At 31.5% G+C, this 20,062-nt stretch overlaps 1 protein-coding gene across 2 annotated transcripts; it reads right to left on the bottom strand.

Annotated features, from left to right (window-relative positions):
* Positions 1 to 43: 43 nt before the first annotated feature.
* On the bottom strand, positions 44 to 18,737 carry LOC134687123 (GPI ethanolamine phosphate transferase 2-like). 2 transcript variants are annotated; one of them, XM_063547131.1, is made up of 12 exons: positions 18,355 to 18,737; positions 15,688 to 15,897; positions 14,989 to 15,174; positions 13,841 to 13,985; positions 13,205 to 13,411; positions 10,966 to 11,174; positions 10,079 to 10,348; positions 8,516 to 9,039; positions 6,263 to 6,442; positions 5,158 to 5,455; positions 2,019 to 2,218; positions 44 to 413 (listed from the first exon to the last, which is right to left on the bottom strand). In XM_063547131.1, exons 1-12 carry the CDS (start codon positions 18,703 to 18,705, stop codon positions 206 to 208), a joined length of 2,988 nt encoding a protein of 995 aa, XP_063403201.1. In that variant the 5' UTR covers positions 18,706 to 18,737; the 3' UTR covers positions 44 to 205. The 2 variants fall into 2 exon arrangements, 1 of the variants encoding a protein (XP_063403201.1); XR_010101729.1 differs by lacking the exon at positions 5,158 to 5,455 and having other exon boundaries at positions 222 to 413.
* Between the last annotated feature and the right edge of the window lie 1,325 nt (positions 18,738 to 20,062).

Genomic DNA, 20,062 nt, shown 5'->3' with positions numbered 1-20,062 from the left:
TTGAATGTGTAACAAGAAATTTAAGTCAATTTGTTGATTTTATTGTTTACAAAAGTAGTTCAGTATATAGTGTAAAGAAGAAGAAAACAATCACTAGTCCTTATTATGCAAATCATACAAAAATTATTGGCACATTAATTTTGTAAATTGTAATGAAACAACAAATAATAAATAGTAAGATAAAAATAATGGCATATACTTTCATCTATAAAATAATATTGCACAATAACAGAATAAAGGATATCACAGACAAGACAACTGTTAACATGCCTTCATACAAAAGTTTAGGTGAAAAGACTGTCCACACAAAAAGATGATATCTCATAAATGTCACTAATACAGTATAGACAGACAGAGGCAGTGCTCGAAACAGACAAACAACATGGACACATTCTAGCAAATTGTTCTTTAACCTGAAAAATTAAAGATAAGATTAAGATGTGACTGCAATATTAGATTCATAAAATTTTCTATGTTTTTGTCTCATTATTTTTTTATTTTTTTTTATTGAAACCAAAGGCTTTCAGATTTACTATATATTTTCAAAATACAAAATATAATAAGAAAAAACACCAAAAAAAAATGGTAAAAATGTTATTTAGGGGCAAGATTGCTTCAAAAATGCCTATATTAAAGGAACCAATCAACAATTTCCGCACTGTAGACAAATTTCAAAATCTTGTCTTTCTAATCATTTTTGTTTTTGATGTTTCTCTGTACCTTTAACAGTTTTCCTGATGATAACCATTAATGAATTTGTTTTGGTAAAACTCATGCCTATAAGGTATTAAAGGAACAAATCTTTTTAGTAGCTATCCAACAATTTTGGTGCAAATGAACAGTAGGTAGATCTCAACATTCTGCACATTTCTGCCACTGTCAATTTTTCTTTGAAAGGTTAATTTCAAGATAAAAAAAACTTGCATTTTACACCAATGTTCTATTTTACTAGTTTTGGATCCTTAATGCTCTATAACTTTGTACTTGTATAGCTTTATAAATATTTTGATATGAGCATCACTGATGAGTCTTATGTAGACAAAATGCGCGTCTGGCGTACTAAATTATAATCCTGGTACCTTTGATAACTAATTAACCTTGTCATCCATGTAGGGCATGTTTTTTTTAACTAGATATCCCAATGATTTATGTGACTGAGTATGAATTCAATTGACGAAGTATAGTCAGCTTATATCCTTCATACAAACCAGAGGCTCTTAAGAGCCTGTGTCGCTCACCTTGGTTTATGTGCATATTCATGTCAGAATTGTGTATTGGATTTGGTGTTCGTGATGCGTTTGTACATCTTACTTAACAGTTTATTCAGCATTCTTACTGCTTACAATTATCTCTATCTATAATAAACATGGCCCAGAAGTGACAGAGGAAAATTTCTTGAAAAAATTTACAAAATTTATGAAAATTGTTAAAAATTGACTATAAAGGGCAATAACTCCTAAAGAGGTCAACTGACCACTTTGGTCTTGTTGACCTATTTGTAGCTCTTACTTTGCTGTATGTTATTGCTGTTTACAGTTTATCTCAATCTATAATAATATTCAAGATAATAACCAAAAGCTTCAAAATTTTCTTAAAATTACAAATTCAGGGGCAGCAACCCAACAACATGTTGCCTGATTGGTCTGAAAATTTCAGGACAGATAGATCTTAACCTAATAAACAATTTTATCCACAGCAGATTTGCTCTAAATGCTTTGGTTACAAAGATATGAGCCAAGAGCTGCATTTTTAACCATGTTGGCCATCTTGGTTCACAGCCGGGGTCATCGGACATATTTTTTAAACTATATACCCCAATGATGATTGTGGCCAAGATTGACTTCATTTGGCCCTGTAGTTTCAGAGGAGAATATTTTTTTAATAGTTAACGACACCGACGCCAGACTCCAAGAGATAAGAAAACCTCACTTGGACTTTCCAACCAGGTGAGCTAAAATAATGGATATTTACCTGACATTGTAAATATATTGTAAATTAATCTTTAAAATGATTTCTACCTTCTAATTGTTGACTTATTATCTTTGTCTTCATCCTGATGACTTTTCCAATATATAAGTTTTAACAATGACAACATCCAGAAAATAATTCCACCATACGAGGATAGGGTCAACAAACATCCCACTATTATGGGTTGGTAGTCATGGAGACCAATGTAACCTGCTGACACATCTACTGTTGAAATGCTGTTAGAATTTCCCTACAAGGAGACAGAAACTAAATTTTAAATTGGAATATCATTTATTGGTTATTGGTTTTCAAAATAGCTAAATTCATGTTTTCAAATATAACCAGGATAACATTCGACAAGAACTCACAATTTGATACGTGGGGAAGTATGAAAAAGTCTTCTTATTCAAAATAAAATGCATTTAAATAGTCCCAAGGTGATTGTTATAAAGTATACATAATTAGAACAGTAAGCAGCTGCACCAAGAGCATATCTATCTTCATGGTGTGTATTGAAATTGTTGCAGGAATAAATCGGGATATTCAAAAAGTCACTGATCTGATGTAAATATAATGGCTCTATACAAATTCCAACAATAGTGTAAAGTTTCAAGTTAAAGAATCACAGCAAACTCAAGTTATGGTACACCATGTGAAAAGTTTACTTTATTAATTCTGATAAGGAATAGGGGCATTTAGGCCTGGATTCGGCCTAAAAAAAATAAATGTTTGATTCTATTTCAAATTGGCACATAATGTTTAGAAATGCATAGGTTTAAGAAATATAAAAAAAAACATAAAAATTTATACCTGATGACTTCACAATTATGTCATGTTATGTACCATTTAAAAAAAACAATGAAAAATACAGTTTTATGCAGTTTTCCATCTATATTTCTGTTATGGAAACATTGTGCACAGGCAAGAAACAACAAAATAATTTAACTTATTATTACAATTGACATGATCCCACCAAATATAAAGTTGTTTCTTGGGTGCACACATACTTTTTCAATCTAAAATATACATAAAATTTGATGAAAAACAAGGAAAGTCATAACATTTTACAAAATATGCAAAATAAATCATGATTTGTTGCCATGGAAACTTGTTCAATGTCAAATATGTTTTGTTTCTCTGAGTACCTTGTACTTTAGTACGGTTTTCAGTTATTTTAGAATAAGAATACATATGATAACTTTTAAATTTGCAGTAATGTTTGGGAAAAATAAGGGCCTTATTGCCCCTACTCCTTAGTTAATATTTTTCTTTTTTGCGGAAGCGCTTCATTCTCAAAATGTACGAACGGTCAACGCTTTTACAACCCTATAAAGTTACAAAAAGAAGCATTCAATACTTATAATTACATTTTTTAGCTACGATTATAAAAACACGATTTTCATGAAGTTAAATTTTTAAAATAAATTCACCTGTGCACTTTATTCAAGGCCGTAACTACCCTTGAGGCAAGTGAGGCAATTGCCTCACTAAAATTTCGACACTGATTAATTTTTTTATACATATATATAAATATAATAGTCATTTGTTGTTCAGTCTCAACCTTGATTTTTATAACTTGTCATCATTCCTTGGATATAACTCAGCATCTCAACGGGTGATCTTTCTCGATTATATAAACCTAGTAACGTCTAGTTAAAAACAGGCTCTTGCAATAAAAGGAAAAGCGACACTGAAGGTAAAGAAGAAATAATTCTAGTAAACTATTTATTTTTGTGAACAGAGTCTGAGTATTGCATATAACTTCATCAGTATAATTCAAAAACGATAAGTAGACTGACAAATCAAGTACTGGTCTTCGGAAGGGGGCAGTCCTGTCTGCGTATTCATTTCTCCGTTTCATCAACTTTTGACAAATCAAGTACTGGGCATCGCAAGGGGGTAGCCCCGACTGCGTATTAATTTCACGAACTTTAATCTTTTTCTTTACAGATAAATAAATTATAAATAATATGAAACATGCATGGATTAGCTTTTATCCATGTTTCTTTAACCTTAAAAATTGAAAGAATATCCAATATTCCAATTTGATATTATTGTAGAACCTTTAACACAGGATTTTGTCTTTACTTATTCGGAACTACGGAATTTCGTTTCTTTATATTCTGGGTTTCGGAATCAGACACCCCAACCCCTAAATTTATAGATTCTGGAACTAAAATACCACCAACTATTTCCAGAAATAATTGGAAATTACGGACCTACATGTAAACGTCAAAAACTCCATTCCAATTTCCCCTGTACCCATATCAGACATACTTACTCTATAGATAGAATCATATACCTGTATCTTATTTCATTCTATCCCTAGTTTGTCTACTCTTTGTCAGCATAAAAGCGAGTTTAATATTTTGTAACTGCGACTGATGGCTCTTATAGTAAAGCTTAATTCCCTTTTGCAAACAAAACTGTTACTACCGATGCTGCTACCGAATTGCTGATGGAGAAGGAATTGGAAGAAGACATTGATCATTGTGTTGATGATATTGTGCTAACTTAAGAAACATAGACTGCCCTGAAACGACTGAAACTTTGGAAAAGAGCATGCATGAGTGGCGAGAGATTATGCGGTCTTGCCATGCTCCATGTTCATCGCGATAAGGATATCAGCAGACCAACTTATGATTCTGAAACGATTAGACTGAACCGGCAATAGAAATGTTTGACAAACTCTACTGAATCGATGTTTGTTCTATGTTCTGGCAGCAGACTCAAATCAGTGATATTTGGATGATTATCTAACATATAAATTCAAATAAAGTTGTTAAAATTGGGTGTTAGTAAAAGTCTGAAAATATGAAAAAATTATATAAAAAGTGTCCAAATTCAAAGCATTATCAAACTCTCTAAAAATGCCTAGAATGCAGGATTTTACACCATTCATTTCATACCCTCCAAAAAAAAAAATTTGGCCTCGCTTCGCTCGGCTCAGTTATTTTGCCTCACTAAAATAAGATGCCTAGTTACGGCCTTGTTATTGTGGGACCTCGTGTCATTATGAATGAAATGTTATTGTCTCATGCAACTGCTTACGGAATAACATGTGATGTGCAATTAGCCAATCAGAATAACGTATTATAATGAAACATAAATCTAATGTAATTATTAACACATGTAAGTGCAAGCCTTTTTGGTGCAGTGATGTTTCACACGAGAGAAAATAAAATTTACCTGATAAAAAAATGTTCCCTGGCCCATCCAGAGAAAATATAAAGTCCAGTCAGATATAGAGAATTTTGAGTTTGGCCAGATGTGCAACTCTATTAAAAGATCTTGAACAACCATCATGGCCACTAAAATAATGTTATGAGGTCTAGATAAAACCAAGAGTAATAATATAAATGCTGTGTGTACTTCAGAAGACATTTTGTAGTATTTGTCTTTGTCATATTGAAATTTATTCCACACTGATACTAAAATATACAACAGTAAAGATGTGTACACTATCTGTGCTTCTAAACATCCATTTCTGTAAATAAAAAAGAAAACAGTAACTATATTATTATATTCCCTTCATCTGATTTTGTTTACAACAAGATTTTAAATTGACAAGGAGGCCCAATTTGTTAGCCAGTATGACGTGAAAATGATCTAAAAGAACTCAACTTTATATATCACTAACATATGGACAATGGTTTTGATTAAAAATCACTTCATTCCAGGCCCATTTGTTTTCCACAAATTAATGCTACCAATAATTAGCAAGTTCTGTGTTAAATTCAATACCTATAGCAATGGTATATGTGACATGTAGTTTCTGTTTGTATGTATGAAGGTATGTTCTGTATTAATGTCGTGGTTGTCTTGTAAATTTAACATACAACAAGATTTTAATGTGACTTGGAATAAATTTTAAAATGAGAAAGGCAATATTAACTTGTGATTTATATCAACAGGGTAACATCATCAGTATTTTCCATGTCGATTTATCTAAATCTATTAAGGCAGCTTTGGGCTCATGTTATTTTTGAAATATATGTAATAAATAATAATAATCACTTGATTAAAATCAATTAGGCTTGTTTAATTTTCATAAAATCTTGACAAAATATTCACTTTGACCTTTTGAAAAAAATATAATCTAAAAAAAAAAACTTGAACCACACACTTAATCAGAAAAATTTCATTGGATACATATCAGTTACACAAATTTTTATTATTTAGAAGCTTTATAATATTTCTGTAACAACAGAACGTGATTAAAACATTCAGCTGATTTTACAGAGTTATCTCCCTGTAGTATATTGTACCACCTTAAAGATATGAAAGGACTTACTTATCAGAAGGTGATAAAATGTGAACTAGAGATCCATTGGCTGATTTGTGTAGATAGACACACACTAGTCCTATACTATAGATAAACTGTTGTAGAATACTCATCCACATCAGTTTACACAGGAACACCACTAATATGGAAACAGCAACTAATACTGATAACAAATATACATTCTCTGGTCTGTAATAGAGATACATTAACTAAGATAAATTTGCCTTTACTGATTAGCATATGTGAAAAATGTTGTTATTGTATAATATTTGTATACAGAAATGCATGAACAAAAGAGGGGCGAAAGATACCAGAGGGACAGTCAAACTCATAGATAGAAAATAATCTGATAATACCATGGCTAAACAAGAATGTGTCCTCAGTACACGAATGCCCCACTCGCACTATCATTTTCTATGTTCAGTGGTCTGTGAAATTTGGGTAAAATTTCTAATTTGGCATTAAAATTAGAAAGATCATATCATAAGGAACATGTGTACCAGGTTTGAAGTCAATTTGACTTCAACTTCATCAACAAGAGTGCACACACTGAAATGTCTCGCCTTCTTTACTAATCAGTGATATTATGTTGATAGTCCTAAGTATAAAGCTTTATTACAACTGTAACATAAACTTAACATTAACCAAGATAACTAATCAAAGACACATGAAGCATCAAATGAGGTCAAGGTCAGATGAACCATGCCAGGGAGACATGTACAGCTAACAATGCTTACATACATAAAATATAGTTGACCTATTACTTATAGTTTAAGAAAAATAGACCAAAACACAAAAACTGTTCACTGTGCAATAAACTGTGAAATTAAGGTCATCGTCAAATGATAAGTGCGGGACAGACATATAGATCATAAAATATTTCCATACACCAAATATAGTTGACCTTTGGCATATAATATTAGATAAAAAAAAAAAAACTCAAAAACTTAACTATAACCACTGAACCATGAAAATGAGGTCAAGGTCAAAAGACATGAACACCTTACAATCATTCCATACAACAAATATAGTTGACCTATTGCATAAAGTATAAGAAAAACAGACCAAAACACAAAAACTTAACTATAACCACTGAACCATGAAAATGAGGTCAAGGTCAGATGACACCTGCTAGATGGACATGTACACCTTTACAGTCCTTCCATACACCGAATATACTAGCCCTATTGCTAGTATCTGAGATATGGACTTGACCACCAAAACTTAACCTTGTTCACTGATCCATGAAATGAGGTTGAGGTCAAGTGAAAACTGTCTGACGGGCATGAAGACCTTGCAAGGTATGCACATACCAAATATAGTTATCCTATTACTTATAATAAGAGAGAATTCAACATTACAAAAAATCTAAACTTTTTTTTCAAGTGGTCACTGAACCATAAAATGAGGTCAAGGACATTTGACATGTGACTGACGGAAAGATCGTAACATGAGGCATCTATATACAAAGTATGAAGCATCCAGGTCTTCCAGCTTCTAAAATATAAAGCTTTTAAGAAGTTAGCTAATACCACCGCCGGATCACTATACCTATGTCGAGCTTTCTGCAACAAAAGTTGCAGGCTCAACAAAAACTACCTTGACCAAAAACTTTAACCTGAAGGAAGACAGACGGACGGACGAACAGACAGAAAACATAATGCCCTCTACTATCGCAGGTGGGGCATAAAAATAAAAAGACAAATAGACAAATAATAGTACACAAGACACAACATAGAAAGCTAAAAAACAAACAACACAAACCCCACCAAAAACTGTAAGGTGATCCCAGGTGCTCTGGAAAGGTAATCAGATCCTGCTCCAAATGTGGCACTAGTCATGTTGCTTATGTTATTAAAAATCCAGAAAATAGTCTTATTTGGTACAGAATACCTAGTTTAGTTATGAAAAATAGCAATTTTAGTGTGTAAAGAAAATTCTAGCATATAACTTCTGAAGAAGAGATAATATATACAGTGCTGCAGTGTGAATCTTGGGGCAGAAATTCTGGGGGTAGGAACCCCCTTTTTTTTGGATGATCCATGAATTTGAATGGGAACATGTAGTTGGAACCCCCCCTTTCCCTTTTGTCCTGGGTTAGGAACCCCCCTTTTTAAAATGGCTGGATCCGCCCCTGAATCTGACATTAATCCAGTCACATGTTTGGCAATGATTAAAATTCAGCAAAAAAATCTGATTGAATAAACTTGGTGCTAGAAATTCTTAACAACCATATATAAATTTAAAAAATAATACTAATACCTGATCAACCAATCACCAATGTCAGGAATGTTCAGCCATTTATTTCCTGTCTGGTTCCAACTTCTCATCAGACGACACAAAAACAACACCACTATCACCATGGCAATATTTCTCCTTGATGGAATGGGTTCTTCCCTTAATGTACCTAATACTTCGTTGCTACAACTGTTTTTATTATGGTATACTTTGGAATGCAGCAGATGAATTTCTTTAAAATCTCTTTCAACCTCATTATCAGTATTTAGTAACTGGTATTCTTTTAATGAATCTTTTTTCAGGTCATATTTGACAGGATCAGCTTCATTTTGACTTTTCTCTTTTTGAGAAGTGTTTAAAGTTTTGTCAAATTTTGAGTGAAAAATCTGTTGGTACATATTTTTAATTATCAGAATATGAATGGTTACTATGAAAAAGTACCATGTTTGATGTTCCTCTTCAACAAAACTACTAGATAGTAAACTTAAAGTGTGTATAACTGTACCAGTTTTCAATAGTATAGATATAGTTCCTCTGCTGCAAATATCCTGAAATGAACATTTTATTATTGATTTTCAGATGTTAACTGTGCTGTTATCTAATTTAAAAAAGGCATAATATATACTTTCATATTAGGCACTATATAAGATTTATGTTTGTTTGTTTTATTTATTGTCTGACAATATATAATGGAATTCAATGTGACTGTCATACAAGTGAGATGTTTTACTAGTTACAGGTTTAATCTACCATATTCTGCATGAAGAAATATCTGCACCAAGTCAGGAATATGACAGTAGTTTTCCATTTGTAAAATGTATGTTCTTTCATAATAGAAACTATATATAAGGTTTGTGTTTTACCAGAAGTTTCTATTTGTTTGCATTCCACACATCTATATTGGCAACTGAATATTATACACCCAGTTTTTAACAATAAAACTTTTATTTGCTCTTTTGAAATTTAATTAAAGAATAAATATTGTCTGCAGTGTGAATATTTCCTTAAAATCTTATTAAGATGAACTGATATCGAATTTTACTGAAAATTCACTAAAATTCAGCATTTTTAAAAATTTAATTATATTAGATGCATTATTTGAATTAAGCATCAAACATCAAGATTTAGCAGCGTCATTGTTGTAATTGCATTTTTGTTCACTTAATTCCTTGGAGACAACAAAACCAAATTTAATGTAACTTTAATTCAAGAGATATTGACTGTTGGGTTAAAATGTTAACTGAATCTCTAAATGACTAACATTAACAAGGTCATTTTTTTTATATAAATGAGGCCGTTAGTAGACTCTTTTGAATTGTTTTACATTGTCTTATTGGGGCCTTTTATAACTGACTATGCGGTATGGGCTTTGCTCATTGTTGAAGGCTGTACGGTGACCTATAGTTGGTAATGTCTGTGTCAATTTGGTCTCTTGTGGACAGTTTTCTCATTAGCAATCATACCTTATCTTCTTTTTTATATCATCGTAACAACTATTGCTTAAAATTGAACTTTCAGTTCTAGTTAGTTTTTTCAATAAAGAATGGTGTATGTAGATTTAATTATGCACTTGTCTTTCAATGTTACCTTAAAAGTTGAAAATAACATGGCAAGCACAGAGCCACTAACAAATGTGCAAATCACAAAGGTCATCATCACAGCAAAAATTCCCAGCATGCTTAGCTGAAGTCCTCTAGATATGACAGTTGAGTCACAAAGTAGGTCACTGTGTATCCAATCACTGGTACAAACAGTCATGTGACTAAATGTACCAATGAGTGATACAATAAGGAACACCTGCCATAAGATCCAATCTTGTTTGTTTTGTCTGTCCATTGAAAATAGTGTAAATAAAATCTGTAAAAATGTTAGAAAAATAAATATGAATAGTCCAAATATAAGCTAAAATTAGCTGAATGACAAATCACTAAAAAAAACCTAAACTAGATTATTTTTGGTGCTTTTACTTGAAATTGGATATTTGCAATTATAAATTGCTGTTCTATATCTATTTGCTTGTTAAGTTTCTTTCTATTAATGAACATCCAGAACAAGAGATTTTGAAATTCTGTATAACATGCTTGTCAATTTCCCACTGGAACATCTAAGAGCCGTTAATCTGATGAGGGACTGTCTTGAAATTTTTCCCTCTAGGAAAACAATTAATGAAAAGGTGTAATCATTTGATAGTTTTTAACTATTGCTATATGTGAGTAGCCTAAAAAGCTGGAAAGTGGGACAAACCAAACTAGTGGCTTTTGAAGGCCAAACACTCCCATAGATAGTTGACTGAAAATTTCGTATAAGTAATTGATTTAAGTGATTTAAAATTGCAGCCAATTTCTCATATGGCATTCAATATAAATATTTAAGTTGTGTAATAATACAAAATTTCAACGTTTGCTATCATCAGGATAGAAAGATATATCTATCAACTGTAAACAAATCAATCTACTAAACATGTATATCCTTACCAACCAGAGCAGAACAATAGAAACCACCAATCCATAAACATCATACTGTGTAATTGATGATGACACTTTTGTTGACATCAATTTTATAGAATCTTCAAACTGTTTTCTCAACTTAAATCCTTGTTCTAGACTCACAGCTGTTGACATGTTGCTGTTGATCCATGTCAGAAATGATTTGTGTGTCCTGGTGTACAACTGGTAACCTTTATCTGAAATATTGTGAAACCTTAAAACATATTTTAGTTAAAGACATCAAGCGATGGCAATAGCTCACATGGCCTAATGACCAGGTCAGGTAAGAGAGGGGTTTGGTTGGTTTTTTTTCATAGGTAAAAGAGAAGGTCACATCAACACATGAAAATGTAGCCATAAGTCTTATTACTTATTTTCTGAATTGACCCCACAACACATACATTATACTGTTTTTGTGTTGTTATTTTTAAATACAAAAAAAAAACCAATACACTATTTTTTATTTCTGTGAACCACTTGGAGTTTAAGAGTGAGTAAAAACTTCAGACAAGCATGCACTATATAGTGATTCATAAAACTTAAAAACACAATAATTCATAAAAAAAAAACCCCAAAAAACATGAATAATTGAATTATTTTAGAGGGGGTCATATTTAATTTTAATCTACATCATTCAAACTATATTGAACCTTATCTTCCTCCAATATTTAAATAAAAGGATATTTTAACACTAAAGGTAATCTACCCTTTTTTCACATCTTGTGTAGACAAACTGTTGTATTGATTTTAATACATGTATTACTTTAGGAACTGTCAAAATGTTTGTCTAAAAAATTAGGATAACTAAATTTCTTTATCAGTGTTAGATAATTATTAGACAGATAAACTTGACAATTACAAAATAAAGCTGTCAATTCACATGTTATTAGACTTCTTTTATTACAAGTTAACAGGTGACAAGTGTGCCAGAATTTTCATGTCAGCAGGTGTGATTGTTAGGACCTTGAGGGCATCCACATAGGTAGATGAACATTTGATTGCTAAAGTTAAAACTTTTTAAGGTTATTCGATCCCCCCCACCATTTTTCCAAACAATTTAAAACCTCATTAACACAATATATTCAATTCAAATTAGACACAATATTTGTTATACATTTTTGTCAAGTCTTCGACTTTAGTCGAAAAAGCGAGACTAAGCGATCCTACATTCCTTCGTCGTCAGCATCAACAAACATTCACTCCGTGGTTAAAGTTTTTGAAATTTTAATAACTTTCTTAAACTATACTGGATTTCTACCAAACTTTGACAGAAGCTTGTTTATGATCATAAGATAGTATCCAGAAGTAAATTTTGTAAAAATAAAATTCCATTTTTTCAGTATTTTACTATAAATGGACTTAGCTTTTTCTGCAGGGAAACAAAACATTCACTCTGTGGTTAAAGTTTTTAGAATTTTAATAACTTTCTCAAACTATCCTGGGTTTGTACCAAACTTGGACAGAAGCTTGTTTATGATCATAAGATTGTATTCAGAAGTAAAGTTTGTAAAAAGAATACTCTGTTTTTTTTTCTGTAATTTACTTTTAAATGGACTTAGATTTTCTTACAATCATAAAATAGTAACAAGAGGATTATTTTTATTGATTTTTTTCCTCATTGTTGTTGAGCCTGCGATTTACAGCAAAAATAGGCGAGACACTGGGTTCCGCAGAACCCTTACAATTTTTTTAATGTGAAACACTCAACTGTAGACTATATATTTATCATGTTTAGAAAATAGATATAGATGAGTTTGGGATGAATTTTCTTGGTTTTAAGGGAAACTCCATTAGAAGCTTGACCTTTTATTTGACATTATAGATATAAGTCTGTTATAACATATTATAGTACCCCTAACTTGCTATAAAGAGCCACTCAGTTTAACTGCTTGGACACTAAAGCAACACCAATATGTCATTATGTTTTCTTCTTTCCCAAAAATGAATACTGAGGAATTCAATGAAACAAACCATATCAATCATAAAAAATGTCCTTTTATTCCCTGTATAAAACAAAACAAGAATTCTCAAAATATGGACGTGAGTTGTATTGCTGCAAAAGAGTTCCACACTCAACAAAACATGTAAACGAACATGAGAAAAAACTCTTTTAATTTCTGATTTTTGTAAGGTGAAAAGAAAAATATAAATCTAAAAATTTCATCTCCATTCTAAAGTGATAAAATTTGTTTCATTTCATTTTCCCAAGTGTTTGTTTTTATTTTACCTAATTCATAGTCTGCAACGTTATGTTGTAAAACTTCTGCCACCTGGAGACCATTGACCATCAAGGCTACAAGTTTCTGTTGTATATGATAACCAGTAAATACCTCTGTAACTACTGTACCAATATTATTCTTAGGTATGGGTGTTCCTAACAGTATAGACAATGTTGGTGCTAAATCTATTTGTTCAATTTCACGAACAGGAATGTCTGTGAAAAATATAATCATTTTAGTTCATGTAATTAAATCACAGATATTTGTTATATCTTAGATTAACTAATGAATGAGTAGACTGGAAGTATATATTTGCATGTACAAAGCCAAGAATCATTTGCAGTCCATTGAGAAATACAGTCGGTGTTACAGATCTTGAATAGACTTTATTTGGTCTCTTGCAGAGAGTTGTCTCATTGGCCAGATATGTTTTTTGTTATATATCTGTTGTATGTATTCACAATTGCCATTGAGTATGGAAAATAATTAATATTTTTAAGTATGAATGAAGTTTGTAATCAATTGTTGTTCTTATATTGCTGACTTGTTGACATCTATTCCTAAAACATCTTTCATACACATTAAATACAATTCCATTGGTTCTTGAAAACAGATAATAAACATTGTCTTCTCTCTATCAATACCTTCCTTTTTCTTCTGTGAACTGATTTCTCCTGTTCTGAGGAATATGACTGGTACCTTTATCTCACTTTCTGTTGCTCCTCCATGTCCACCCTGGTCACTCATACCATGATCTCCACACACAATCACTAAACTGGGTACATCAGTCTGGTAAAGACATAGTGTTTGTCAAATTTAGCCAAATCTAATAATTTTTCAATGTAAGTGAACAAATATAATTTACAAAATAAACTAAGAAAGTTTATGTTTTAGTAGCAAATTCATGTGAAAAATATTAGATTCCTGAGACAAATGTGATGAAAATATTTACTTCCTTTCAGTATATTGAACTAGAGGCTCTAGCTTCAGGCCAGGTGAGCAAAAAATCAAGGTACATGTATTTAATAGAAAACAGGCATCAGATAGATAGCAGACAGATCAGAAAAGCGCTAGTACATTAGAAATAATCACTGTCAAGCTGCTGACTAAATACAAAGTCATTGTGTTAAGGTATTTCTGATAAAAGGATGAAAGAATTACTTCTTAGATGGACAATGCATTATAATATAATCTCAACTCTTAGAGCTGGGGTAAACATATTTATATATAAGTACCTCTGAGTCAGTGAAAACTCTACAACAGATTTTTCCATCAGATCACCAGCAATGATGGTGAAACATGGCTGTGTACATTATGTATATACAACTTGTCTAAACATCAACTCAACAATGTTAGATCTGTAAATTCACAAATTTTTTGTCCCTCGCCAGGATTCAAACTCATGCTACTGAGATATGGTGACACAAAATCGCCCACACTGTGGCCCCAGGTGGTCTTGTGGTCTAGCGGGACGGCTACAGTGCAGGCAATTTGGTGTCACGCTATCTCAGTAAGATGGGTTCGAATCCCGGCGAGGGAAGAACAAAAAATTTGCAAACGTAAATTTACAGATTTAACATTGTATGGTTGATGTTTAGACGAGTTGTATATATATACAAGTAGAATAATTCTGAATTAAAAATGATCCTAAGAGAAGTATTTATTGTAACCTACAGAAAACTAATCCAATACATGTGCATATGCGAAAAAATTAAAATCTTTTGTTATCTTCACTCTGTACTGCTTCAAATGATATCTCAAAAGACTGACTTTTATAGAATTTAAACAATACCTTACTCAATTCCTGATAAATGTTTCTAATAACATCATCCATTTCTTTTAGCTTTGGACCTATGAGTGGACTGAAGGGACCAGCTATGTGCCCTATGTGGTCAAGCCCAAGGTAGTGTAATACCATCATATCAAAATCAAGTTCAGAAAGTTCTTTTTCCAAGTGACGGGTCACATTATTATCAACCTGTAATCATGCAGATGAGTTACATGTATTTAGATATAAAATCATACAACATATATTCAAAAATCAAGTCTGCTGTAAGCCATATCTTTTTTGTTTTTGCCAATAAACACTTTGTAGGCATGTAAAGCATTTGTTAAATGTTTTTCTCGATTATACATTTCATGAGCTTTCCATATCAATTACATGTAATGGTTTTTTTTTTCTTCAAAAAATAAAAAAAAACTTACATCCCCTCTATATATTTTAATGACCATCAATGATGATTTTCCATAAGAAATTTATTTACTTACTATTGATATTTTGTATTTATATAAATTCAATTAATTTTTGTCAATTTGAGGTTTAAAGATTACACAATGTAATTACAGTTGTTTTTGTCATGTTTGTGTTCAAGTATGCTGATTTTCAAACTTAACCAAGTTTTGCTAAAATATGACAGGGTTACCTGTGTCTTGCTTTGGAGAATTTAGAAAAATTTTGCATCTAGAAAAAAAATAAATTGATTAATCTAACCTCGGTGTAGTCAGTTACAAAGAATGAAGTTGTCCCTTCATATCTGACAAAGTGGTCCGGGAAAAGATCAAGCCATGTGTCATCACCATAAAATACCATCTTTTTCCCATGATGCTTCATTTGTGTCACAACATTGTCCTCTGTCAAGGATGAAGAACCAAAGTTCATAACTACATCTACAAACCCTGGGATACTACCAGTTGTCAAAGCCTACAAAACAGGTTTAACACATATAATATTATATGTAATCACATTATTAAATCTTAGATACTAAGTGGCATTCTTTAACTTTTCATTTGGAAGGAGATATTAGTGGCCCATTCATTTTCGAACCCCTAAATTTATCAAAATGAGGTATAACCTGTATATTATATACCTTTTTCCATAAATATCAAAGGGAGTACCAGTAGTTTAATTCAGCTAGCTGTTGAAGACTTTTGTAAACTGTTATGCAGAACAAAAAGAAACATTATTGCATTTTAAAATAATTCAAAAATATCATGCTCAACCAATCCTGGGAACAGTATGTCAATATATATGTTCCTGACCAATCCAAGTTTTTCTATTAAAAAAAATGTCAAAATATGAAAGCCATGTTTTTGAGGGTACCACGATTTCCTGTGGACTTGCAAGGACTGATTATTGAACCAAGGATCAATGGATTTGACCCATGGACTTGATTTCAAATGGTAAGACACTGCTTAAACTAGTTTTATTAAGTATATTATTTTTTATGTTAAAAGTTTTTTTAATTCAATAGTGTACATTTTAATTTCATGAAATGGATGTGCATGTCTTGCATGCAAATTACTTTTTGACGTAATTTTTGAGATGGCTGATAACTCTTCTTTCCTGGAGTTAAATTGTAATTTTATTGAGTAAAAATGTCTATGATCTTATATTCATATACTTTAATAATGCAGTAAATATAAAACCCTATAAAATCAAGTTATTGTGTCAAATCTATAGATCCTCAGGTCAAAAAAGAGTTCTTGCAAGTCTGTAAGGAAATCGTAGTGCAATGTACCATGTGGTTGGTCCTTTACCATATTAGGAATATTTCTATATATATGCAGGATTTTAAATACCAATGGGAAATAACTCTTTATAAGTTACTGTTATCTATATTTGGTAAAAAGTTCTCAAAAGCTTATGTTTGTATTGTTACATTTGAACTGAATCAAAAATAAAACTTGAGTATTCATAAGATATCATATTTATATAAAATGATAAAATGCTCATACTTTATCTATTGAAAGAGTGTGATATCTAAAAATACCAAAGCAAAGTATGATATGTCTTTGCTGCAACAATGGAGACATTAAAGATGAAATACACTTTCTTTTAAAATGTTCATCCTGTAACTATGTGAGAGATAACCTCATTAAAAATTTAAATAATGTTCTATTGAACAACAAATTATCTTCTTTAATATAATATAACTTGCTTACATCAATTCTAAAAAGTAATTCCCCAACAATATAGAAAAATGTTGTCAACTATTTGAATGAATGCTTGTTAGTGAGAAACTCATTATTAAAAGGTAGAGTGGGTGCTCATTTTCGCCATATCTTTCAATGTTTTCTTCAGTTTATGTTCAGGTCTTTTTGTTTTTGAAGTATACTGATATTTCTATATGAAGATAACTTCAAACGCAAAATATTCTTAGATTGAAAACGTGTTTGGTTTGTGTAAAATCATCTGAAAAGTTGGATTAAAGTGTGTTTGAGATTTCCTATTTTTTTGTCAACGGGGAACACATATTCGCCGTTTTTACATATTATTTAAAACCAAATAATTGCAGCTTTAAACAATATTTATCAAATAAATTTCATTATAGACAAATAGCAGACATTTGAAAAGTGTAAAAAAATGAAATTTAAGGCAATCAATCAAAGAATTACTAAGAATTGCACCTTTGAAATTGTTTTTTTCATTCAGGAAATTGGCTGAAAATCGTTGTCCATTTTGCGGTCCTTTGCCGTAAGTGCCTAAATTTAGTCTCATTTTCAAAAATAATCATATTTGTCATAAAAAATATAATTTAACAGCATATTCCTTCCATTTCAACCATCCTTTGAAGTTTTTACACCTCAAAATCATAAAACGGCGAAATTGTGTCCACGGCAAATATGAGCGCCCCACTCTACTTGATTTCTGTAATAATTTACATGCTTCTCTTTTATTTTTTATATATATTTTTCTCATTATTATCTCTCATTATTATCTGCTGTCAATCCTTCATTGTACTATATAAGTTATTGTAGTTTGTCTTTAATTTCTTACTATGATAACCATTTATTGTTAATGTTTTAGTGCTAAATAAAGTTATCTCATCTTACAAAATGTATAAAGTGTACTTAATTTGAGGCAAAAAAATAACATCTGAAAGAATATTTCACTATTGAGAGATATAACAAAAGTAAATCTTGGTTCACCTAGACTGGGAACAGTATATGATTATCTATATATATGTTTCTTATCTAGAGGGTGAGTTTTGCTGGTGTGACCTAGCTAAGAGGGGGCCCACTCCAATCATGCTTCAATGATTCCCTATATCATTATCTAAATTTTCCCACAAAAGGAGGGGCCAGTTTCCCCTATTGAATCTAACTCTGAAAGTCCTTATTAACTATCAACTTAATTAACTGTGATGTAATAACACACCTTTATTCTTGGTAATGTAACAGTTGGAGGTTTTACAATGGCAACAAATGAATTCATTCCATTCAGTTCTATTTTACTTTGAAGAAATGGCATCTGTTTACCACCAGCAAAATCTACTCTTAGTGCATCAATTAACACAATAACTACTTTTTCATAGAGCACTTCTGAAAACATTTTTTTATACACATTTGATATCGGGTGCATAATATCATTTGAGTGCAACTTTTGCAAAACATTTTCATGTGAAGATGTGTCGTCCAATACTTTTTTCGGGGATATGAAACTCCTAAGAAAAACAGAATATGCTAGTAACGTGGAAAATATAATGATGGTAATAATGAATATTTTCATTTTTTCTACATGGGCGCAGACATCTTGTTTTGATTTCTCAGGTAGAGTTATTTCCCGTGCTCCTTAATTTCAGAAATCCTCCTTATCACTTAAAATCCGCAGTGAACTCCTAAGACAATACATAGGTATAATACTAATTCCAAGAGTAGGATTCGAATTAAAAATGTGTTAAATTGACATCTTTACTACAACTATCATTGACGAAGATTTTATGAGATTTGATCACAGGCGCCTGGGTATATGATACAATTTTGTTTTGTTTTTGTTGATTAAAATATTAAAGTTTCTATATTATTTACAATGCATATCAATCACTTCTGTGCATGTCTAATCTTGTTTCGAGTGATTTAGACGACTTAATGAAAATACCAAAGTTTACTATCCATACTAAGAAAATATGCATGGATAGTAAAATTTGGTATTTTCACTAAGTCGTTTAAATCACTCGAAACTAGGTGAGACATGCACAGAAGTGATAGATATGCATTACAAACATAGAAAATTGAATATTTTAATTAACAACAAAAAAAGTGTACCATATACCCAAACGCCGGGTGGATTTGATAAAAATGCTGCGGCCGATTTCATAATATTTAAAATTTGTTTCTCAAAGTTGATATACTTTTGACCAAGACTTAACAACTTGAACCGGTAAATTCACTATCGTCCTGACATACTATGCAGTATAGGTACTTAGGGACAGAACAATTGTTTTTGGCCCTCCCCTGTTTTTTACCGCCGCAGAATACGTAATCATTAGTTCAACTATTTCCACCTTTTTTTAACATATTAAACACTCATGCATTTTTAACATGTTTTATTTGCTCTTATGTTCAATTGGCAATATGTTAAATCAAAGAAAAGAGACTCATGTGGAGTAGCACCACTTATTTCAAACGGAAAACTCATGGAAGACAGCAAAGATCAGCAAAGGGAAAGCAGAAGCTCTTATCCATCAATTTGTATCTGTTTTTACTGATGAAAATACATCAAGTCAACCAAAATCATAAATGGCAGCCCATCGCCTGATATAGACCATCTAGAGATAACAGTAGAAGGAGAAAGAAAGCTACTTAGTTATGTCAACCGAAAAAAGCAAATGGACCAAATAACATACCGAATAGAGTCCTAAAGGAATGTGCTACAAGTATATCCCCATACATAACAACATTATTCAAGAAAACATATGATGAAGGGGCTGTCCCAAACGATTGGATTACAGCTACCATCACAGAAGTTTTTAAAAAGGGAGACAAAAGCTTGCCAGTTAATTATAGACCTGTTTCATTGACGTCAGTTACATGCAAACTCACGGAACACATCATTTTCAAACACATTATGCAACATCTTGAAAAAT

The sequence above is a fragment of the Mytilus trossulus genome, chromosome 1 (assembly GCF_036588685.1).
Source record: "Mytilus trossulus isolate FHL-02 chromosome 1, PNRI_Mtr1.1.1.hap1, whole genome shotgun sequence".
In the NCBI taxonomy this organism is placed as follows: Eukaryota; Metazoa; Mollusca; class Bivalvia; order Mytilida; family Mytilidae; genus Mytilus; species Mytilus trossulus.
This window is presented reverse-complemented; position numbering and strand designations above follow the sequence as displayed.